Source organism: Ranitomeya imitator, chromosome 2, assembly GCF_032444005.1.
Source record: "Ranitomeya imitator isolate aRanImi1 chromosome 2, aRanImi1.pri, whole genome shotgun sequence".
Lineage (NCBI taxonomy): Eukaryota > Metazoa > Chordata > Amphibia > Anura > Dendrobatidae > Ranitomeya > Ranitomeya imitator.
In genome coordinates, this window is record NC_091283.1 from 771,153,708 (window position 1) to 771,178,324 (window position 24,617).

At 44.8% G+C, this 24,617-nt stretch overlaps 1 protein-coding gene across 2 annotated transcripts in view; it reads left to right on the top strand.

The window, feature by feature from the left end:
- LOC138667768 (intelectin-1-like) overlaps positions 1-6,675 on the top strand; it is a 39,594-nt gene extending 32,919 nt beyond the window's left edge. The window contains exons 4-8 of one of the 2 annotated variants that reach the window (XM_069755862.1): positions 5,108-5,355; positions 5,580-5,738; positions 5,905-6,025; positions 6,115-6,218; positions 6,327-6,675. In XM_069755862.1, coding sequence (XP_069611963.1) covers positions 5,108-5,355; positions 5,580-5,738; positions 5,905-6,025; positions 6,115-6,218; positions 6,327-6,479 — 785 coding nt within the window. In that variant the 3' untranslated portion in view covers positions 6,480-6,675. The remainder of the gene's footprint in view (positions 1-5,107; positions 5,356-5,579; positions 5,739-5,904; positions 6,026-6,114; positions 6,219-6,326) is intronic. The other variant, XM_069755863.1, reaches the window with a different exon arrangement.
- Positions 6,676-24,617: the final 17,942 nt, after the last annotated feature.

Below are 24,617 nucleotides of genomic sequence, written 5' to 3' on the forward strand. Positions count from 1 at the left end.
CTTGCCGTGAGCTGATCTACACATGAAGACAGACCTTTAATATCCATTGCAACAGCTGTGTCCTGAACCACCCAAATGTCTAGGGGAAAAAAAAAAAGGCAGAACACAGTGCAGAGAAAAAAAAAATGGTCTCAGAACTTCTTTTTTCCCTCTATTGAGAATCATTAGTACTTGGCCTCTTGTACTGTCATGAAATGGTAATTCAGAACCACAATGGATGTTGAAGTTCAGAGCACAAATAGTGACCTGACAATAACCCAAAAACATAGGACGAGCTCTGAGACGTGGGAACTCTGCTGACCGCAATCCCTATACTATCGTACCACAACTAAAGGCGGCCGTGGATTGCGCCAAACGCTACCTATGCAACTCGGCACAGCCTGAGAAACTAGCTAGGCCTAAGAGGAAAACAAGCCTAACTTGCCTCAAAGAAATTTCCCAAAGGAAAAGGCAGCCCCCACATATAATGACTGTGAGTGAGATGAAAAGACAAAAGTAGAGATGAAACAGATTTAGCAAAGTGAGGCCCGACTATCTGAATAGACCGAAGATAGGAAAGATAACTTTGCGGTCAACACAAAACCCTACTAACAACCACGCAGAGGGGGCAAAAAGACCCTCCGTACCGAACTAACGGCACGGAGGTACACCCTCTGCGTCCCAGAGCTTCCAGCAAGCACAAAAACAAAAAGAGCACACTGGACAGAAAAAACAGCAAACCAAAAAATAACACAAGCACAACTTAGCTTATGCAGAGCAGCAGGCCACAGGAACGATCCAGGAGGAAGCTAGACCCACACTAGAACATTGACAAGAGGCCAGGATCAAAGCACCAGGTGGAGCTAAATAGGAAACGTCTAACGACATCACCACATCACCTGAGGAAGGAGACTCAGAAGCCGCAGTACCACTCCCTTCCACAAACGGAAGCTCACAGAGAGAACCAGCCGAAATACCACTTGTGGCCACAGGAGGGAGCTCTGCCACAGAATTCACAACAAGAGGTCAATAGGACAGTCAAAGGGGCGGTGAGGCGGAAAGGTCTCCGCAGCCCTTTTGGAGAACACGTTTGCATAGGACCAATAGTGCTTGGGGAGAGAGGAAAGATCTCCGGGTACCTGTGTTGTAGCAACCTGAACGCACTCCCTCTGACCTCTATCCTTGCAGGATTTACTCCATCCCAAAATTCTCCCTGAGGACCACTCTATATGAGGAGAATGATAGCGTAGCCTTCAATTCCCTCAGGAATGACTAATAGGGAGATAATCTCCTGATGTGATGGAAACACAGAAAGCGTGATAGGAATGGTTTGGTGGGTAATCTGTGAGGGTAGTGTCGACCCATTTACCACTCGAACGGTTACTGGTTTGGCGAGCATCACCAGGGGTATTGCATGACGCTGGGCGAAAACGGATGACATAAAATTACCCTCTGCCCCAGAGTCCACGCATAGCTCTACCAAAAGAGTGGATGGGCCTTTGGTAATTGTCCCCTTGAAGGACAACTTTGAGGCAAACGTCGCCGTGTCTAGTGTACCTCCTCCAACTGCCACTAGACGCTGACGTTTCCCCGACCGCTGAGGACACTTGGAGGCAAGATGTCCTGACTGCCGGCAAACATGACAGACCTTATGTGCACGAGCGGACTGGGACTTGGATCCCGCTCGAGTCACCTCTATGGCCTCATGTGACTCAGACGCCTGGACTGGAGATTCCAAAGGTTTGGCGAAGGTGGGAGCCAGCCGAAACCTCTGCCTACACTGGGCTCGCTCCAACCTTCGCTCGTGAAAACGAAGGTCTATGCGAGTAGATACAGCTATGAGCTCCTCCAGTGTGGCGAGAATCTCCCTAGTAGCCAAAGCGTCCTTCACATGGTCAGCCAGTCCCCTCCAAAATATGGGAATGAGGGTTTTATCTGGCCATTCCAACTCAGACGCTAATGTCCGGAAGTGAACAGCAAAATGGCTGACCATGGTTGAACCCTGAGTCAAAGCCAGCAGTTGGAGCGCTGTATTGTGGGTGACTTGAGGTCCTAAAAAGACCTGTTTCAGAGTGTCCAGAAACCAAGGAACACTCCGCACTACATGATCGTTGCGCTCACACAGCGGCGTAGCCCACTCCAACGCTCTGTCCGACAAGAAAGAGATTATGAATCCCACCTTTGCCCGCTCAGTGGGAAAACGTGCAGCCAGGAGCTCGAGGTGTATACCACACTGGCTCACGAAACCCCTACAGGACTTACTGTCCCCAGAGTATCTCTCAGGCAAAGGGAGGTGAGATAGGGTCGGAACAGAAGTGGCAGTGGGTAAAGCTGCTGCAGCCACGCTAGCAGCCTGAACAACTATTGGGATAATATCCACCGCCGAGGTTGCACGCTCAAGAGATACCAACCGGCCCTCCAGCAGCTGGATGTACCCTGCAATCGCTGTTCATCCACCATTACTTAGCCAGATCCTGGCGCTAGTATACTGTTAGGGTTGGCGGAACGCACCGAATATATTTATTAGATGGGATTGGTGCGTTCGCAACCCGGGATCCACCGTACAGGAAAGAACCTGCTGTTAAGTAAATGGCGGCACTATATGGCGGTATGATCCAGCTCTGTTAGCTTCACAGAGCAGCCGAGAAAGCAAGGCTCTGTGCCCTGTTAGACTTTCACAGAGGCACAGGCTAACTACCCAAATGAGAGCAGTCAGTGGTCATGCATGCACACAAAACTCCTCGCCGGAGGTGCCAGCATTCTAGGGCTTATTTCAGCCAGGTCCCTGAATACACATAAACACAATCTCCTTGCCAGAGGTGCCAGCATTCTAGGGGCTTATTTCAGCCGGGTCCCTGAACACATACAAACACATGACCACACTGGCGCAAAGCACATAACTTAAGAAGATACTAGCGCATGGCCGTGCGGCCATGCGAGCCTTAAATAGTTGCAGCACGTACAGGACCTTCAAAGAAGGACCAATGGAAGTTTCTGCAGTACCTGAGCATGTGACCCTAGATCTCCACTGAGAGATCTTGCCCTGGGCATGCTCAGTGTGTGCAAAGTAGGACTTAGTCCTAGCACCTACAGGACCTTCCAAGAAGGACCAATGGAAGTTGCTGCAGTACCTGAGCATGTGACCCTAGATCTCCACTGAGAGATCTTGCCCTGGGCATGCTCATTGTGTGCAAAGCAGGACTTAGTCTGTTGTGAATTCTGTTGTCGGGCTCCCTCCTGTGGTCATGAATGGTACTTCGGCTGGTTCTGTCCATGGACTTCCTCTGCTGGGTGTTTCTGAGTTTCCTTCCACAGGTGACGAGGTTAATTCGTTAGCTGGCTGCTCTATTTAACTCCACTTAGATCTTTGCTCCATGCCACCTGTCAATGTTCCAGTATTGGTCTAGTTCTCTCCTGGATCGTTCTTGGGACCTGTCTTCCCAGCAGAAGTTAAGTTCCTGCTTGTTTTTCTTTGGTTTGCTATTTTTCTGTCCAGCTTGCTATTTTTATTGTTGCCTTGCTTGCTGGAAGCTCTGGGACGCAGAGGGAGCGCCTCCGCACCGTGAGTCGGTGCGGAGGGTCTTTTTGCGCCCTCTGCGTGGTCTTTTTGTAGGTTTTTGTGCTGACCGCAAAGCAACCTTTACTATCCTCAGTCTGTTCAGTAAGTCGGGCCTCACTTTGCTAAATCTATTTCATCTCTGTGTTTGCATTTTCATCTTTACTCACAGTCATTATATGTGGGGGGCTGCCTTTTCCTTTGGGGAATTTCTCTGAGGCAAGGTAGGCTTTATTTTTCTATCTTCAGGGCTAGCTAGTTCCTTAGGCTGTGCCGAGTTGCATAGGGAGCGTTAGGAGCAATCCACGGCTATTTCTAGTGTGATTGATAGGATTAGGGATTGCGGTCAGCAGAGTTCTCACGTCCCAGAGCTCGTCCTTATTATCAGTAACTATCAGGTCATTCCGTGTGCTCTTAACCACCAGGTCCATTATTGTCCTGACCACCAGGTCATAACATTAGTCCCAGAAAAGCCTGCTCGCCGCAGATCAGTGCAGGGTACAATAGCAGAGCCTGGAGAGGCAGCAGTAACCCTTTGCAAAGTATCAGTCTCAGTGAGACGCTGGGACCGACGTCTCCGCTGACCAGGCTCCACTGCGGCCAATGCAGAATGGGAGACTGTAGCAGACACGGATCGAGATTCCCCCTGTGCAGCAGAGGAAACTCGACTCCTAACACGGGGGGCCATCAACAGTCAAGTACAGTGGTGCGCACGGCTCTCTGCCAGCTCCGTGAAACGTGGTCTTCTCCTTGCTTCTGGGTCTAGGAGGTGCTCCTGGAAATTGTAAATCCCTTTCTTGGTATCGTAGTGGCATCTCAAACTAGCACAGGACAGCCACCCTTGCTGCACTCAAAGAGTCTGTCCAATTTCACGAGTCCACTCTGTCCCAGCTGTGGGTCCTGTTCCTCAGCTACAAGCACCGACGTTTTCTGCAGCAGCTTCAACTCACACACTCCCAATGCTCAACCCCTCCCCTTAGCACAGGGCAGTTCATTTACACAGTCTATTGCAGGGGGGAGCAGGACATTCCATTACAGCAGACAAGAGGGTGCTGTCTCTTAAAAAGTGGTAGCGTGTTCCTTACTGCCCATAACAGCACCATCCCTACACCTTCTTAAATCGAATCCTATCAGTTTAATTAAACACAGCTGGCCTCCAATGAAGGAGTAGAACCATCTCAAGGAGGATCACCAGGAAATGGACAGCATGTGACTTAAAATATGAGTGTCTGAGCAAAGGGTCTGAATACTTATGACCATGTGATATTTTGATATTTCAGTTTTTCCTTTTTATTAAATTTGCAAAAATTTCTACATTTCTACTTCTTTCTTTCAGTCAAGATGGGCTGCAAAATGTACATTAATGTGAAAAAAATGAAGTTTTTGAATTTACCAAGTGGCTGCAATGAAGCAAAGAATTTAAAATTTAAAGAGGTCTGAATACTTTCCGTAAGCACTGTATATGTATATATATATATATATATATATATATATATATATATGTATACAAGAATTATGCACCTATAATATAGTATATCAAATAACCAATGATGTAATTATATTGCCCTCTAGATGGAATATACACACTGACCACTGAAGCTGGTACGGTGTATCAGACCTACTGTGATATGACTACAGATGGTGGAGGTTGGACGTTGGTGGCCAGTGTCCATGAAAACAATATGGATGGTAAATGCACAGTCGGAGATCGGTGGTCCAGCCAATCAGGGAATAACATAAACAACCCAAAGGGAGATAACAACTGGGCTAACTACGCCACATTTGGACAACCTGAAGGAGCAACCAGTGATGATTATAAGGTTCTTACTATTACTGTTGTATAATCTTTCAACAACACAACCAGATAGTCTATACATACAGTAGGAGACCGGAGGAAACCCATACAAATACGAGTAGAAAATAAAAATTTCTTGCACATGTGGTTCTTGGTGGAATTTGATTCCAGAACACTGGAAGATCGCAATGCTAACCACTGAGCTACCAGGTTCAATCTATGTTTATGTTACCTCTTGATTTTTTCTAGAACCCAGGATATTATGATATTGTCTCTAACGATCTGGGATTATGGCATGTACCCAACAACGCACACTTATCTAAATGGAGAGATACCGCTATTTTAAGGTATCATACAAACAATGGTTTCTTTTCCCAGGAAGGTGGAAACCTCTTCCATCTCTACAAGGTGAGTAGTGAGACAGGTAGCTATTTGTAGTAGTGAGACAGGTAGCTATTTGTAATTACTTATATCCCTACACCTGTGGATATCCCATAAATCATTGAGATGACATAATTATTTTGGCAATTGCTCTGTTCATGTCTCCATTAATATTCAAGTAATTCTCTAACAGAAATATCCTGTGATGTTCAATGCTGGAACCTGCCTCACAAGTAATGGACCTGCTATTCCCGTTGTGTATGACTTTGGAAGTGCTCAAGAGACAAAAGCTTATTATTCACCAAATGGACAATGTAATGTTGCTTTTTAAAATTGTACCTCAAGGTTACAGTGATCTTCATAATAATGAATGCAAAAGTAATAATCTTTTCTCTGACTGCAGTTGAGTTTGTCCCCGGCTATGTCCAGTTCCGGGCTGTTAATCTTGAAAGAGCTGCCCTGGCTTTATGTGCTGGAATGAAGGTGACAACGTGCAATGCAGAGCATGTAAGGACTTATATATTAATCTAAATACCTATATTGTATTTAATAAGAGTCTTTAATAATGTGGGTAAACTTCTAAAATGTCTCCATTTGTACTTGTTGTATTTGTAGCACTGCATTGGTGGAGGAGGTTATATCCCAGGAGAAGGTTCCAGACAGTGCGGAGACTTTGCTGCCTTTGACTGGGATGGTTATGGAACCCATGTTGGAGGGAGTAACAGCAAGGAAATTACGGAGTCTGCTGTTCTTCTCTTTTACCGCTAATTTAATATATACGGTATTATAGCAATAAAGAATTCAATAAAACTAAAATATATTAAGTATCAGAAATGCTGAAATTGCCTTTCAAATGAAATTTGAGGATTTTGGACAAAAACATTTTTTTTTTGCTTTACACTTTTTCTCTGTTAATGAAATACATTAAAAATTAAACTGCTGGATCCAATTCTAGCTTTGGCTCAAAAACTCCATGGCTCTGATAATAGCAATGTTGCAGACAGTATTTGGTATTGTAGCTCTGACCAAACAAGGCTAAGAGTGCCGATGGGTTAGTCACTTCATGGTGGAACTATCTTTGATTACACTGGTCAACAGCATTTTTGGTGCCAAAGATATTTCATCGAATTTAGGGTAACTTTGGGGTGCTGATTCTGAATATGTCATCAGTTTTGCCAGATTGGCTCAAGTTTTTGAGATTTTTGGTATCTTATTTATAGCACTTGTTGGTAAATGCGACGCATCATCTCATTAATTTCTTTGGATTAGTACTTGAACTGAGCAGTTCTCAATATAGTTTTGTGTTAATTAGTGTTCTAAAAGTTTGTTCATAGCTTGATTTTTGCACTAACTTTATGTTGTTGTCTGTTTTCCAGTGAAAAGCATGAACTCATCAAGAAGAAGTTGTCTTAACGATCCAGACTCATTCTGTTACATTTGTGGTGAATACACACTGCCAAAACATAGAAGAAACATAACAGACTTCGTAAAAAAAAAGTGTATTTTGCCTATTTTGGGGTTATGCTTGGGGACCAAGACAAGTTTTGGGCACCACACATAGTGTGCAAAGCATGTATCGAATTATTACGAAAATGGAGCAAAGGACAAAGAAAAAGCTTCAAATTTGGTGTTCCAATGGTGTGGAGAGAGCAAAAAAATTATCATGATGACTGTTATTTCTGTGCAGTGCAAGTGCAAGGATTCAATAAGCATAAGAAACGAAAATGGGAGTATCCTAACATGGAATCTGCAAGAAGGCCTGTCCCTCATTGTGAAGATGTGCCTGTACCTGTGTTTACCATGTTACCTGACCTTCCCCCACCTGATGATGATGAAGTGTGTATTGGCAGTGTGTATTCACCACAAATGTAACAGAATGAGTCTGGATCGTTAAGACTTCTTCTTGATGAGTTCATGCTTTTCACTGGAAAACAGACAACAACATAAAGTTAGTGCAAAAATCAAGCTATGAACAAACTTTTAGAACACTAATTAACACAAAACTATATTGAGAACTGCTCAGTTCAAGTACTAATCCAAAGAAATTAATGAGATGATGCGTCGCATTTACCAACAAGTGCTATAAATAAGATACCAAAAATCTCAAAAACTTGAGCCAATCTGGCAAAACTGATAGCATATTCAGAATCAGCACCCCAAAAATACCCCAAATTCATTAAAATATTTTGGACACCAGAAAAAAAATTTTTTTTTGTTGACCTGTGTTATATATTGATGACCAATCCTATAGGAATTTAAAAACATATAATAAAAAAGCCTATAACACATTATAAACATTATTTACATAACATTCATATCTGTGGGCACTGATACTGATGTCTCCAGTTACCGTATATTACTTACAAATGATTGCTTGATTCTGCCATTTTAGTAATCAGTTGGGGCTCCAACACTGCAATACTCAGGAATCAAACAGTTGTCATGTACAGTGCCTTGAAAAATTATTCATATCATGTGACGTTTTCCCGATTTTTTTCACTTTACACTCAAACTTAAATGTATTTCCAGGATGTCCCTCATTAAAGCACCAAAAGGTCATCCCCTCCTGCCCCCACCCTCCAGTGTTTTTCCTGTACCTGTGAGGATAGAAACAGTGAGAGAAAAGCAGAAGATCACTTGAGGCAGACTCAGGGTGATCGGGGGCCCAGCTATTTCTTTCCATTGTCAAGTGACCTGTGTCCGAAACCCCTCAAAGTGGGGTTCCTCAGCCTTAAGCGGTCGAGTGCTGCTCCTGGTTTATGAGATGCTGCCCTCCGGTGGGGGGCTCTCGGCTCCAGTGGCTGCCTCCAGTAGGCTGAAGATGCGGTTAAGAGAGAGGCGCACTTCTGCACATCAACAGAAGTGGAGCAGCAAGCACTTCCAGTTTGTGTCTCAGAACGCGTTCCATGGTGGAACACCGAAGTAAAGAGACACAGACACAGTAATGTTTAAAACCATTACCCTTTGTCTATGAAGTTTGGCCCTACTGAGAGTGGGAAATGATGGAGTATTCTAGAAGAACATATGTCCCATCCGAACAGACCCACATGCACATGAGTGGGGGCTTTTTTATGGCATAATAAGCAGATGGGAACTTTAGGATAAAAGGAACCCTATCTAAACAAATATTTTAGGACAGGGGAGCATCCACCACTTCAGTATCAGGACCTAAAAAGGATGTCAGCAAAGCATCAGGGAAGCTTAGGAGATGTGCCATCTGCAGCATCAAATTACCTGAGACATGGGGAAAACAGTTATGTGAAAGCTGCACTTCCAAAGTCATCAGGGAGGAGTAATCATCTTTCCTAATGAATATGAGATCCATGATCAGAGATGAAGTTCAAGCTTCTATATCTGGTCTACTTTCCTCGCATGGTCGTCCTCGTGTTAAAATATCAAGATGTGAGATGAAGCTGAGTTCCAAGGAAGAAATACAGTTAGGGCCAGAAATATTTGGACAGTGACACAATTTTCGCGAGTTGGGCTCTGCATGCCACCACATTGGATTTGAAATGAAACCTCTACAACAGAATTCAAGTGCAGATTGTAATGTTTAATTTGAAGGGTTGAACAAAAATATCTGATAGAAAATGTAGGAATTGTACACATTTCTTTACAAACACTCCACATTTTAGGAGGTCAAAAGTAATTGGACAAATAAACATAACCCAAACAAAATATTTTTATTTTCAATATTTTGTTGCAAATCCTTTGGAGGCAATCACTGCCTTAAGTCTGGAACCCATGGACATCACCAAACGCTGGGTTTCCTCCTTCTTAATGCTTTGCCAGGCCTTTACAGCCGCAGCCTTCAGGTCTTGCTTGTTTGTGGGTCTTTCCGTCTTAAGTCTGGATTTGAGCAAGTGAAATGCATTCTCAATTGGGTTTAGATCTGGAGATTGACTTGGCCATTGCAGAATGTTCCACTTTTTGGCACTCATGAACTCCTGGGTAGCTTTGGCTGTATGCTTGGGGTCATTGTCCATCTGTACTATGAAGCGCCATCCAATCAACTTTGCAGCATTTGGCTGAATCTGGGCTGAAAGTATATCCCGGTACACTTCAGAATTCATCCGGCTACTCTTGTCTGCTCTTATGTCATCAATAAACACAAGTGACCCAGTGCCATTGAAAGCCATGCATGCCCATGCCATCACGTTGCCTCCACCATGTTTTACAGAGGATGTGGTGTGCCTTGGATCATGTGCCGTTCCCTTTCTTCTCCAAACTTTTTTCTTCCCATCATTCTGGTACAGGTTGATCTTTGTCTCATCTGTCCATAGAATACTTTTCCAGAACTGAGCTGGCTTCTTGAGGTGTTTTTCTGCAAATTTAACTCTGGCCTGTCTATTTTTGGTATTGATGAATGGTTTGCATCTAGATGTGAACCCTTTGTATTTACTGTCATGGAGTCTTCTCTTTACTGTTGACTTAGAGACAGATACACCCACTTTACTGAGAGTGTTCTGGACTTCAGTTGATGTTGTGAACGGGTTCTTCTTCACCAAATTAAGTATGCGGCGATCATCCACCACTGTTGTCATCCGTGGACGCCCAGGCCTTTTTGAGTTCCCAAGCTCACCAGTCAATTCCTTTTTTCTCAGAATGTACCCAACTGTTGATCTTGCTACTCCAAGCATGTCTGCTATATCTCTGATGGATTTTTTCTTTTTTTTCAGCCACAGGATGTTCTGCTTCACCTCAATTGAGAGTTCCTTTGACCGCATGTTTTCTGCTCACAGCAACAGCTTCCAAATGCAAAACCACACACCTGGAATCCACCCCTGACCTTTTAACTACTTCATTGATTACAGGTTAACGAGGGAGACCCCTTCAGAGTTAATTGCAGCCCTTAGAGTCCATTGTCCAATTACTTTTGGTCCCTTGAAAAAGAGGACGCTATGCATTACAGAGCTATGATTCCTAAACCCTTTCTCCGATTTGGATGTGGAAACTATCATATTGCAGCTGGGAGTGTGCACTTTCAGCCCATATTATATATATAATTGTATTTCTGAACATGTTTTTGTAGCTAAAATAACAAAATTTGTGTCACTGTCCAAATATTTCTGGCCCTAACTGTACACTCCTTTAGATCAGTTCAGGAGGAGGGAGAAATAGCTGCAGATCCTCCAAAAGAGGGGAAAAAATACTTCTTTCATCCGAAAATACAGATGAGCTCCTGTGAGTGGTCAGGAATACCATGCAGATAGAGGAAGCCCAGAAGTCTCATTCTATACAGGATGAGATGTTCGAGGAACTAAGATCTCAGATACATAGAGTCTTTCCTGTAAACAACCAAATCCGCGCCATGATTATGGAAGAATAGGAGGATGCGGAGAAAAGACTATTAATTCCCTGGGACTTTAGACTCTATCTGCCCTTTGAGTCAGAGCATATAAAACCCTGGTAAGAGTTCCTGAAGATAGATGTCCCGACAGGGCCGTATTTGCAACTAGGCACTCAAGGGCACGTGCCTAGGGCGGGGACGATGCGGGGGGTGGCACCTGAGCAAGTGAGCAAGGTTTTTTTTTTTTTACCTCCCGACTGCCCCAACCCCCACACGCCCCCCCTGGCCCAGCCATACAACCCACCCACCCTCCGACCGCCGCCATGCATGATGAGCCATGCATGGGGGGGGTGGAGTGATGAGCCATGCATACGGGAGGGGGGGTGGAGAGATGAGCCATGCATAGGGGGGAATATGAGTCATGCATACAAGAGGTGGGGGGATATGAGCCATGTATACAGGAGGGCGGGGGGGAATTATGAGCCATGCATACAGGAGGCGGGGGGAATTATGAGCCATGCATATGGGATGGGAAGAAGATGAGCCATGCATACAAGATGGGAGGGGGGCATTATACACTATTGAGCATCATGTGGGGTCATTATACAGTATTGAACATCATGTGGTGTCATTATACAGTATGGAGCACTGTGTGGCCATTATACAGTATGGAGCATCATGTGTGGCCATTATACAGTATGGAGCATCATATGTGGTCATTATACAGTATGGAGCACCGTGTGGCCATTATACAGTATGGAGCATCATGTGTGGTCATTATACAGTATGGAGCATCATGTATGGCCATTATACAGTATGGAACACTGTGCGGCCATTATACAGTATGGAGCATCATGTGTGGCCATTATACAGTATGGAGCATCATGTGTGGCCATTATACAGTATGGAGCATCGTGTGTGGCCATTATACAGTATGGAGCACTGTGTGGCCATTATACAGTATGGAGCATCATGTGCGGCCATTATACAGTATTGAGCATCATGTGCGGCCATTATACAGTATGGAGCATCATGTGTGGCCATTATACAGTATGGAGCATCATGTGTGGCCATTATACAGTATGGAGCATCATGTGTGGTCATTATACAGTATGCAGCACTGTGTGGCCATTATACAGTATGGAGCACTGTGTGGCCATTATACAGTATGGAGCATCATGTGCGGCCATTATGCAGTATTGAGCATCATGTTCGGCCATTATACAGTATGGAGCATCATGTGTGTCCATTATACAGTATGGAGCATCATGTGTGGCCATTATACAGTATTGAGCATCATGTGGGGTCATTATACAGTATGGAGCATCATGTGTGGCCATTATAAAGTATGAAGCATTGTGTGGCCAAATTTTTTTTTGGTTATAATTATTGTATATGAAACAGTGTGATCAGCAGTGCTAAATGGGTGTGGTTGGGACTTGGATATGGGTGTGACTAGTTGTGAAATGGGTGTGGTCAGAGGCGTGGCCTAAAATTCGCTGCAGCGCACATAGTGCGCCGCAACCTTTACACCTCTTTTCCTTCAAGAGTTGGGAGGTATGGTACCGCATTTGCCAGATCACAGCAAGTGATGCAAATCCCATAGGGAATGAATGAGCCCGAACGCAGTGTTGCTGTAAGTGATCCGTTACGCGGCAGATGCGAAAAAAACTGCCCGATCTGCTGCAAAAGGCGACTTTCACAACAGCGATTCTTGCCAAAGTCACTGCCGTTAGTGTCATACTCACCATTGGGGAGGCAGCACTAAAAGTGCCTAGGGCAGCAGAAACTCTAAATATGGCCCTGCGTCCCGGTAGCCAAGGTATTGAAAAAGATGTCAATCCCATTTGAAGATTCTTCAAGTCTAAAAGAATCCATGGATAGTAAGGCAGACTTCCTCCTTAAAAGAATAGTAATAATAATCTTTATTTATTTAGTACCAACATATTCCACAGTGCTTTACAGTTAAACAGTTTCAAACAAAACAGTCATAAGTAACAACTTAACAATAATATCATGGTTAAAGCAAAATAAAACAACCCTGCTTGTGAGAGCTTACAATCTACAATGAGGTGGGGGAGATACAAAGTACAAGTGTGTATTTATAATTATATATTTACAGTGAAGGTCCAGCCATCTTCAGGGGTTGGGGGATAGGTCGAGATAGTGAATGGGTTACACAAGCACACTTACACATAAAATGACTTTGATTAGGCAACGTGATAGACTGCTCTGAACAAATGTGTTTCGAGGGAGCACCTAAAACTGTGCAAGTTGTGACTGGTCCTAATTTCTTGGGGTAGAACATTCCAGAGGATTGATGCAATGCGGGAGAAGTTGTCATGTCGGATGCTATTCACACTAGGGCGTCCGACAGACAGCGGTAATTCTGCATTCGTCCACTATGCACTCAGTGGCACCGGCTAGATTTTATGTAGGTTGTTCCGGGATTAATCTAGCTGGTACTCGGATTGGAGGCTGGGTCATGCCCACGGCCTTTAAATAGTTCTTCTGAACTTTGGGCGTCGCCAATTATAGCTTGTGTCTTGTACCTGGTGATCTCGGTTCGGAGTGGTGGTCTTGGAGTGGAAATATCATATCTGGTGGTGTATGATCCTTTGTCATATTTCTCCTTCCTATTTGTGTTTTGTTTTGCCCTGTGCACATTATAGTGTTTTCCTGAGTGTGTTTGCGGCGTGGTGCGTTTTTGGTTTTCCCTGTCTATGCTTTCTGTAGGGGTTGGTGTGAGGAATTATCACTTGGTGGAGGGAGGAGGTTTCAGATTAGTACTGAAACAGGAGTCAGGGGCAGGCCTGGGGGCCCAGACAAGCACACCATCAGTGTAATCTCTGGGAGAGGGACAGACAGGGTTTCCCTAGTTCTGAGGGACATCGCAGGGGCCCGGGTTATTAGCTTTAGCCTACCTAGGCTCCCCGTGACATTATAATCGGCCCATATTTTTGTATTCCATGGATCCCATGACTTCCATAACCCGTCAGTTGGAGGCGCTGTCCCTACAGGTCACTGAGTTGAAGGGGGCAGTTCAACAACAGGGTCTAGTAGTGTGCAAGCTGAATCTGCAGGTAGAGTTGCTGAGCCTAAGTTTCCTTTTCCTGAAAGGTTTGCTGGGGAACGCAGTAAATTTGTTACTTTTCGTAAAGCTTGCAAACTTTATTTTCGTATGCGCCTGATCTCCTCAGGTAATGAGGCTCAGCGTGTGGGCCTGGTGTTGTCATTACACAATGGGGACGCCCAAGCATGGGCGTTTTCGTTACCATCTGATTCAGCTGCATTTAACTCAGTGGAGAGTTTTTTTTCTGCTCTTGGACTCATTTATGATGATCCTGACAGAATGGCTCTAGCAGAATCTAAAATTTGCGCTATCCGCCAGGGGGAGCGTATGGCGGAGGATTACTGTTCGGAATTTCGCTGCTGGGCGGTTGACACAAAATGGAATGATCCCACGCTGCGGAGTCAGTTTATTCATGGGGTTTCAGGCAGGGTTAAAAAAGCCCTTCTGATGTACGAGACTCCTGCTTCTCTAGAGTCCACTATGAGTCTTGTTGTCCGCATTGATCGCCGTTTGCGTCAGGGGGAGCAGGAGACGCCGCCGATGGGAGAGGGAGTAGGTACACGTGAGGTTGCTGCAGGTGATCCCATGGAGCCTATGCAAGTCACAGGGGTGTCACATGTTAAACATCGAACCCCTCTGTTCAGGAAGCAGGGAGCCTGTTTTTGCTGTGGTAAAACTGGTCATTATGTAAATACTTGTCCTCTGCTATCTAAGAAAAGCGCAACGGCGGAAAACTACTAAGCTCAGAGGGTGTGGAGGAGGCCAATCTGAGCTTATGCTTATCCTCCATGGTGGTTTCTCAATGCATGCTCCCTGCCAAAGTTATGATCGCTGGCAGAGAGCTGCCAATCACTGTTTTTGTGGATAGTGGTTCTGCCACTAATCTCATTGATGAAGAGTTTGCACGCACGGCCAGTTTCAGGATCGAAAAACTGCCTCATCCTATCTGGGTAGTTACCATCAATGCTGCTCCTCTCCCACAGGGTGAGATTACTGAGTTTGTGGCTGAGGTGAAACTCCACATTGGGGTTCTACATTTCGAGCAGGTTACATGTAGGGTACTCAGGAATCTTCCTGCACAAATGGTTTTGGGTTTTCCATGGTTATCTATGCACAACCCGGTGATTGACTGGAAAACTCAGGACATAATTCAGTGGAGCGAATTCTGCCAGGAGAATTGCCTGGCCACATGTTTGTCCGCTGTGACTCTTAGCATTCCTGAGTCACTGCTGGATTTCGCGGATGTGTTTTCAGAGAAGGGTTGCTCTGAATTGCCACCACATCGCCCCTATGACTGTACTATCAGGTTTAAACCAGGGGCCAAATTGCCGAAAGCAAGGATGTTTAACATCTCTGGTCCTGAGAGGCAAACGTTAAAGGACTACATTGCTGAAAGTTTGAGCAAAGGACACATCAGGCCTTCGTCCTTGCCGGTGGCAGCGGGGTTCTTCTTCGTTAAGAAGAAAGATGGCGGACTATGCCCGTGTCTGGATTTCAGGGAGTTAAACCAGATTACGGTTCATGATCCATACCCTATGCCACTGATACCTGATTTGTTCAACCAGGTGGCAGGTGCTAAGTGGTTTACCAAGCTTGACCTCATGGGGGCGTACAACCTCATAAGAGTCCGTCAAGGTAATGAGTGAAAGACGGCTTTTAATACTCCAGAGGGTCATTTTGAAAATTTGGTGATGGCATTTGGGTTGACAAACACGCCTGCAGTATTTCAACGGTTCATAAATGATGTGTTCTCGCATGTTTTGGGGAAATTCGTTATTGTGTACCTTGATGACATTCTCATATATTCTTGCGACCGTGATACTCATTTAGAGCATGTCAGGCAGGTATTACAGCTTCTCAGAGAGAATAAGCTTTATGCACAACTTGAGAAATGTGTATTTTAGGTTCAGGAGTTGCCTTTCTTGGGTTACCTTGTGTCCGCTTCTGGATTTAAAATGGACGCCGCTAAGGCGCAAGCGGTGCTGCGTTGGGAACGGCCTGATAACCTAAAAGCGCTTCAGCAGTTCCTTGGGTTTTCTAACTACTATAGGAAGTCTATCAAAGATTTTTCTACCATTGCTAAACCGCTTACTGACATGACGAAAAAGGGTACCAATTTCTCCGTCTGGCCTGAGGCTGCTGTGCGCGCATTTGAATTTCTAAAGAACAGTTTTGCTTCGGCCCCCATTCTGGTGCAGCCGGACGTATCGAAACCATTTACCGTGTAAGTTGATGCGCCTGAGGTTGGTGTGGGGGCGGTGCTGTCACAAGGCTCATCCTTGAGCGAGTTGCGTCCTAGCGCCTATTTTTCCAAGAAACTGTCGCCCGCCGAACGTAACTACGATATCAGCAACAGGGAATTGTTGGCTATCAAGTTGGCCTTTGAGGAATGGCGACACTCTTTGGAGGGGTCGGTTCACCAGGTTGCTGTTATTACCGACCATACGAATTTGCTTTATTTGGAGTTTGCCAAGCGTCTGTCCTCCAGGCAGGCTCGCTGGGCATTGTTTTTCTCGCGGTTCAACTTTTTTGTTACTTACCGACCTGGGTCTAAGAACACTAAAGCGGATGCTTTGTCCAGGTGTTTTCTGGGGGGAGAACCTCGGGAAGAACCCGTACCCATCCTCCAAAAGGGTGTAGTGGTCTCGCCTCTCACAACCGAGGTTGAGGCTGAGATTGCCGAGGCTCAGGAGGCGGTACCACCTGAGCTTCCCATTAACAAATCGTTTGTACCGCTCCATCCATTGTCTAATGTCCACTTTAAGGGAGGATATTAGAGAAGGGAATGAGGATGTCGAGTCCATATGGGTCGAAATTCATGGAGGGAAAAATGGTAACAAAATTCTCATTGGGGTCTGTTACAAACCCCCAAATATAACAGAAATCATGGAAAGTCTACTTCTAAAGCAGATAGATGAAGCTGCAACCCATAATGAGGTCCTGGTTATGGGGGTCTTTAACTACCCGGATATTAACTGGGAAACAGAAACCTGTGAAACCCATAAAGGCAACAGGTTTCTGCTAATAACCAAGAAAAATTATCTTTCACAATTGGTGCAGAATCCAACCAGAGGAGCAGCACTTTTAGACCTAATACTATCTAATAGACCTGACAGAATAACAAATCTGCAGGTGGTCGGGCATCTAGGAAATAGCGACCACAATATTGTACAGTTTCACATGTCTTTCACTAGGGGGACTTGTCAGGGAGTCACAAAAACACTGAACTTTAGGAAGGCAAAGTTTGACCAGCTTAGAGATGCCCTTAATTTGGTAGACTGGGACAATATCCTCAGAAATAAGAATACAGATAATAAATGGAAAATGTTTAAGAACATCCTAAATAGGCACTGTAAGCGGTTTATACCTTGTGGGAATAAAAGGACTAGAAATAGGAAAAACCTAATGTGGCTAAACAAAGAAGTAAAATGGGCAATTAACAGTAAAAAAAGAAAGCATTTGCACTACTAAAGCAGGATGGCACCATTGAAGCTCTAAACAACTATAGGGAGAAAAATACTTTATCTAAAAATCTAATTAAAGCTGCCAAAAAGGAAACAGAGAAGCACATTGCTAAGGAGAGTAAAACTAATCCCAAACTGTTCTTCAACTATATCAATAATAAAAGAATAAAAACTGAAAATGTAGGCCCCTTAAAAAATTGTGAGGAAAGTATGATTGTAGATGACGAGGAAAAAGCTAACATATTAAACACCTTCTTCTCCACGGTATTCACGGTGGAAAATGAAATGCTAGGTGAAATCCCAAGAAACAATGAAAACCCTATATTAAGGGTCACCAATCTAACCCAAGAAGAGGTGCGAAACCGGCTAAATAAGATTAAAATAGATAAATCTCCGGGTCCGGATGGCATATACCCACGAGTACTAAGAGAACTAAGTAATGTAATAGATAAACCATTATTTCTTATTTTTAGGAACTCTATAGCGACGGGGTCTGTTCCGCAGGACTGGCGCATAGCAAATGTGGTACCAATATTCAAAAAGGGCTCTAAAAGTGAACCTGGAAATTATAGGCCAGTAAGTCTAACCTCTATTGTTGGTAAAATATTTGAAGGGTTTCTGAAGGATGTTATTCTGGATTATCTCAATGAGAATAACTGTTTAACTCCATATCAGCATGGGTTTATGAGAAATCGCTCCTGTCAAACCAATCTAATCAGTTTTTATGAAGAGGTAAGCTATAGGCTGGACCACGGTGAGTCATTGGACGTGGTATATCTCGATTTTTCCAAAGCGTTTGATACCGTGCTGCACAAGAGGTTGGTACACAAAATGAGAATGCTTGGTCTGGGGGAAAATGTGTGTAAATGGGTTAGTAACTGGCTTAGTGATAGAAAGCAGAGGGTGGTTATAAATGGTATAGTCTCTAACTGGGTCGCTGTGACCAGTGGGGTACCGCAGGGGTCGGTATTGGGACCTGTTCTCTTCAACATATTCATTAATGATCTGGCAGAAGGTTTACACAGTAAAATATCAATACTTGCAGATGATACAAAACTATGTAAAGCAGTTAATACAAGAGAAGATAGTATTCTGCTACAGATGGATCTGGATAAGTTGGAAACTTGGGCTGAAAGGTGGCAGATGAGGTTTAACAATGATAAATGTAAGGTTATACACATGGGAAGAAGGAATCAATATCATCATTACACACTGAATGGGAAACCACTGGGTAAATCTGACAGGGAGAAGGACTTGGGGATCCTAGTTAATGATAAACTTACCTGGAGCAGCCAGTGCCAGGCAGCAGCTGCCAAGGCAAACAGGCTCATGGGGTGCATTAAAAGAGGTCTGGATACACATGATGAGAGCATTATACTGCCTCTGTACAAATCCCTAGTAAGACTGCACATGGAGTACTGTGTCCAGTTTTGGGCACCGGTGCTCAGGAAGGATATAATGGAACTAGAGAGAGTACAAAGGAGGGCAACAAAATTAATAAAGGGGATGGGAGAACTACAATACCCAGATAGATTAGCAAAATTAGGATTATTTAGTCTAGAAAAAAGACGACTGAGGGGCGATCTAATAACCATGTATAAGTATATAAGGGGACAATACAAATATCTCGCTGAGGATCTGTTTATACCAAGGAAGGTGACGGGCACAAGGGGGCATTCTTTGCGTCTGGAGGATAGAAGGTTTTTCCACCAACATAGAAGAGGATTCTTTACTGTTAGGGTGGTGAGAATCTGGAATTGCTTGCCTGAGGAGGTGGTGATGGCGAACTCAGTCGAGGGGTTCAAGAGAGGCCTGGATGTCTTCCTGGAGCAGAACAATATTGTATCATACAATTATTAGGTTCTGTAGAAGGACGTAGATCTGGGGATTTATTATGATGGAATATAGGCTGAACTGGATGGACAAATGTCTTTTTTCGGCCTTACTAACTATGTTACTATGTTACTATGTTACTATGGTTCTCAAAGATGTCGCACTTTGTGTCCTTACCTTCGTTGCCTAACACTAAGACTCTGACTCAGGTATTTGTGCAGGAGGTGGTCAGACTTCAAGGGGTCCCGTCTGACATCGTGTCTGATAGGGGTTCTCAGTTTGTGACAAAAATTTGGAAAGCATTTTGCTTACGGCTGGGGATCAAGTTGTCACATTCTTCAGCATTTCATCCTCAGTCAAATGGTCAGACCGAGCGGATGAACCAAAATTTGGAGCAGTACTTACGCTGCTTTGTTTCTGACAACCAGGAGGAGTGGTCGACGTTCCTTCCTTTGGCTGAGTTTGCCATAAATAATCACCGCCAGGAATCTTCTGGGGAGTCTCCGTTTTTTATGTTTACGGGCACCATCCTCAATTTTGTACTTTGAGTCAGGGGACCAGTTAGGAGCACAACTGTCATCAGTCTGGAGGAGAGTGAAACAGCGCCTGTTGAGCGTGGGGTCAAGGTACAAACGTGTGGCTGACAGTAGACGTGTGCCAGGTCCGGACCTGAGTGTGGGTGACTGGGTGTGGTTGTCCACAAAAAACATACGACTCAAAATACCATCCCTTATATTGGGCCCAAGGTTTATTAGTCCGTTTAGGGTCACTGCCATCATTAACCCGGTAGCCTACCGTTTGGAGCTCCCTACGGTATATAAGATTCACAATGTGTTCCACAGGTCTTTATTAAAAAAGGTGGTGGGTTTCGTGGACGCGGCACCGATGCCACCTCCAGTTTTGGTGGATGGCAATTTAGAGTTTGAAGTTTCCAAGGTGGTTGACTCTCGAGTAGTGCGCCGCACTTTACAATACCTGGTACACTGGCGTGGTTATGGGCCTGAGGAGAGGTCCTGGGTACCAGCCTCGGACATTCATGCGGACCGGCTGGTCAGTATGTTTCACCGCCGCCATCCGGACAAGCCGGGTCCTATAAGTCATGAGGGCCCTGAGGTCCCTTGTAGAAGGTGGGGTACTGTCATTTCGGACGCTATTCACACTAGGGCGTCCGACAGACAGCGGTAATTCTGCATTCGTCCACTATGCGCTCAGTGGCGCCGGCTAGATTTTATCTAGGTTGTTCCAGGGTTAATCTAGCTGGTACTCGGATTGGAGGCTGGGTCACGCCCACGGCCTTTAAATAGTTCTTCTGAACTTTGGGCGTCGCCAATTATGGCTTGTGTCTTGTACCTGGTGATCTCGGTTCGGAGTGGTGGTCTTGGAGTGGAAATATCATATCTGGTGGTGTATGATCCTTTGTCATATTTCTCCTTCCTATTTGTGTTTTGTTTTGCCCTGTGCACATTATAGTGTTTTTCTGAGTGTGTTTGTGGCGTGGTGCGTTTTTGGTTTACCCTGTCTGTGCTTCCTGTAGGGGTTGGTGTGAGGAATTATCACTGGGTGGAGGGTGGAGGTTTCAGATTAGTACTGAAACAGGAGTCAGGGCAGGCCTGGCGGCCCAGACAAGCACATCATCAGTGTAATCTCTGGGAGAGGGACATACAGGGTTTCCCTAGTCTGAGGGATATCGCAGGGGCCCGGGTTATTAGCTTTAGCCTACCTAGGCTCCCCGTGACAGAAGTCTTGGAGTCGGGAGTGGGAGGTACGGATTAGTGCAGAGGTTAGTCGAAAGTCATTTACAGAGCGCAGCGATCGGCTAGGCCGATAGACAGAAATGAGGGAGGAGATGTAAGGGGGTGCTGCACTGCGGAGAGCTTTGTGGGAGAGAACAAGTACTTTGAATTGGAACTTGGGAAACATCAGCAGCTATAATAAGAACTAATATAACTTTGGTTGTTTGGTCCATGCATCTGTGTGAGTCGACGACCTGGAAGAAAATTTAAGAGATAAAACTTATTGTAAGATCCCTTCCATTGCTTAAATTAGCTACAGGATTAATTGCGGATGCATCTACAGTCAGATTTGCTGCCAGGAATAGTGCACAGTTAAATGCTGCCTGTCAGGCCATTTGGGTGAAAATGTGATCAGGGGATACCCAGTCCAAAACAAAAACTCTGTTCCATTCCCTTTTCAGGATCTAGAGTGTTCGGACCCATTCTGGATGAAATTCTGTAAAAGGCAAAGGACACAAAGAAAGGTTCCCTGAGGATAGGGCTAAGAAATATCAGCATTTTCATAGGCCCCAACCCTCAAAGAAACCAGGCTATAAAAGGAAGGGGAAATCGAGCAGGTGGAGCTACCCCAAAGAAGGCAGGTGAGGATCAGGTCCAGGAAGGCAATGACCCCATGAGTGTGGGAGTACCGCTAAGTTATATTTAGAAGGTTGGCAGGAAATTTCTCAGGATCAACGGATGCTAAAAACTATATCGTCAGGGTATATGATAGAGTGTATTCAAATCTCACCAGAAATGTTTGTCCTAACGGATTCCCAGTCCCCTTTGGCCCTCACCCCCTTGTGGTTAGATACACAGGACCTATTAAAAATTGGAGCAATAGTCCCAGTTCACAAGGGAGAAAGATTCCAGGGTCATTATTCAAGTGTTTTTTTGGTCAAAAAGCTCTCCGGAAAAACCTCTGAATTGCTGGGTAAGATACAAGAGGTTCAAGATGAAGCCAATCAAATCAACAATTCCCCTGATAGACAGAGATGCACTGATGTGTACGCTGGATCTAAAAATGTGTATTATCAAGTTCCCATTCATCCTTGCCGTCAGGATGAATGCCGTCAGGTTTGCAATAAAATCCCAAAAACTGATTCATCATTTTCATCATTTTCAGTTTTGATGTCTTCCCTTTGGCCTAGTCTCGGCCCCCTAGGTCTTAACTAAACTAGTAGCGGAGAAAAGGGCTAACCTAAAGGTACCTTCACACATAACGATATCGTTAAGGATATCGTTGCAACGTCACGCTTTTTGTGACGTAGCAACGATCTCGCTAACGATATCTTTATGTGTGACAGCAACCAACGATCAGGCCCCTGCTGGGAGATCATTGGTCGTGGGGAATGATCAGGACCTTTTTTTGGTCGCTGATCACCCCGCTGTCATCGCTAGATCGGCATGTGTGACACCGATCTAGAGATGTGTTCACCTGTAACCAGGGTAAACATCGGGTTACTAAGTGCAGGGCCACGCTTAGTAACCCGATATTTACCCTGGTTGCCATTGTAAAAGTAAAAAAAAAAACCACTACATACTCACATTCCGATGTCTGTCACGTCCCCCGCCATCAGCTTCCCTGCACTGTGTCAGCGCCGGCCGTAAAGCAGAGCACAGCGGTGACGTCACCGCTCTGCTTTACGGCCGGCGGTGACACAGTGCAGGGAAAGTGACGGCGGGGGACGTGACAGACACCGAATGTGAGTGTGTAGTGTTTTTTTTTTTTTTTTTACTTTTACAATGGTAACCAGGGTAAATATCGGGTTACTAAGCGCGGCCCTGCACTTAGTAACCCGATGTTTACCCTGGTTACCCGGGGCCTTCGGCATCGTTGAAGCCAGTTTCAACGATGCCGAAGTCTTTCCCCTGATCGTTAGTTGCTGGAGAGAGCTGTCTGTGTGACAGCTCCCCAGCGACCACACAATGACTTACCAACGATCCCGGCCAGGTCGTATCGCTGGTCGTGATCGTTGGTAAGTTGTTTAGTATGACGGTACCTTAAGGAAGATAGGTATTGTCATAGTCCCCTACGTGGACGATTTCCTGATAATAGAACATCTGCAGACCTCCATCTCTATATTTTAGAGACTAAGCTGGGTAATAAATTTGGAAAAATCAGACTTAGTGCCATTAACCAGGAAAAAATTCCTGGGTGTTTTCTTAGTTTCCCATCTAAGAATCTCATTCCTACCAGCAGAGAAACAAACATAGGTAAAAGACAGGATTCGTCTGTTCTCAAGGAACCGTGACTCCATCAGAGGGGCGATGAGAATTCTGCAGTTAATGATGTCCTGCATTCCCTGTTTGCAATAGACTCAATTCCATTCGAGAGATCTCCAAAAGTCTATTTTATTAGCCTCGGACAGTCAGCAGCTAACTCAAGACAACGTGATGCACCTTTCCCCATCAGTGAAAAGATTGTTGGTCTGGTGGACAATTCCACAGAACCTTCAAGTAGGGATTTCATGGATTCCCTCCTCTTGCATGGTGGTTACAACCGCCGCGAGTCAGTTAGGATGGGGAGGTAATCTGGAAGGGAGGTTTCTCCAGGGAACATGGGCTCTGGAAGTTCGATCCAGATTTCCGAACTACAGAGAGTTGTGTGCCATATGGGAAGTTTTACAATGAATCCAGCCTTCAGTCAAAAACAGACATATAAAGGTAATGTTGGACAATGTGACAACAGTATCCTTTATACACCATCAGGGGGCACAAGCATCCCTTATTATAAAGTCAAGTGAAGAGGATTCTTCGTTAGGCAGAAGAGACAGTTCTGTCCATTTTGGCGGTCCACTTAGAGGGGGCACAAAACCAGGTGGTGGATTATTTAAGCAGGCAAAGGATCTCACCCACAGAATGGGAGGTAAATGGGGAAGGTTTTCACATGTTGTGTCAACAGTGGGGACTTCCACAAATAGGCCTCTTTGTGACCAGGGGTAATGCGAAAGTCAGAAGATTTTATTCATTAAATCCTCTGAACAATCCCGAGGGGGTCAACACTCTATCTCAGGATTGAAGCAAAGATCTATCCTACGCCTTTTCCCCACTACCCTTAATTCCAAGGTTCAGTAGGACCGGGCAAAAGTAATCCTGATAGTGCCCTTCTGGCCACAAATGAGCTGGTTTCCACTGTTGAGCAAGATGGCTTTGGAGGAACCTATCCTGCTTCCCTTCGGGGAAGACCTCCTTCTCCAAGACTCAGGTCTTCATTAGGATGCAGACAAATTTCATCTTTCAGTGTGGATCCTGAAAGGCAAATTCTAAGATCCTGGTGTCTATCTGATGAGGTAATATCCACTATGCAGGCAAGCAGGAAGCCAGTAACATCAGCAATAAGATCTGGAAACAATTCTGTTTAGAATGTGGAGGGTCCTCTGTAAATATTTCTCATCCAAATATTCCTAGTCATTTTGCAGGTAGGGTTCAACAAAGGGTTAAGGCCAAGTACTCTCAGGGATCAAAATTCAG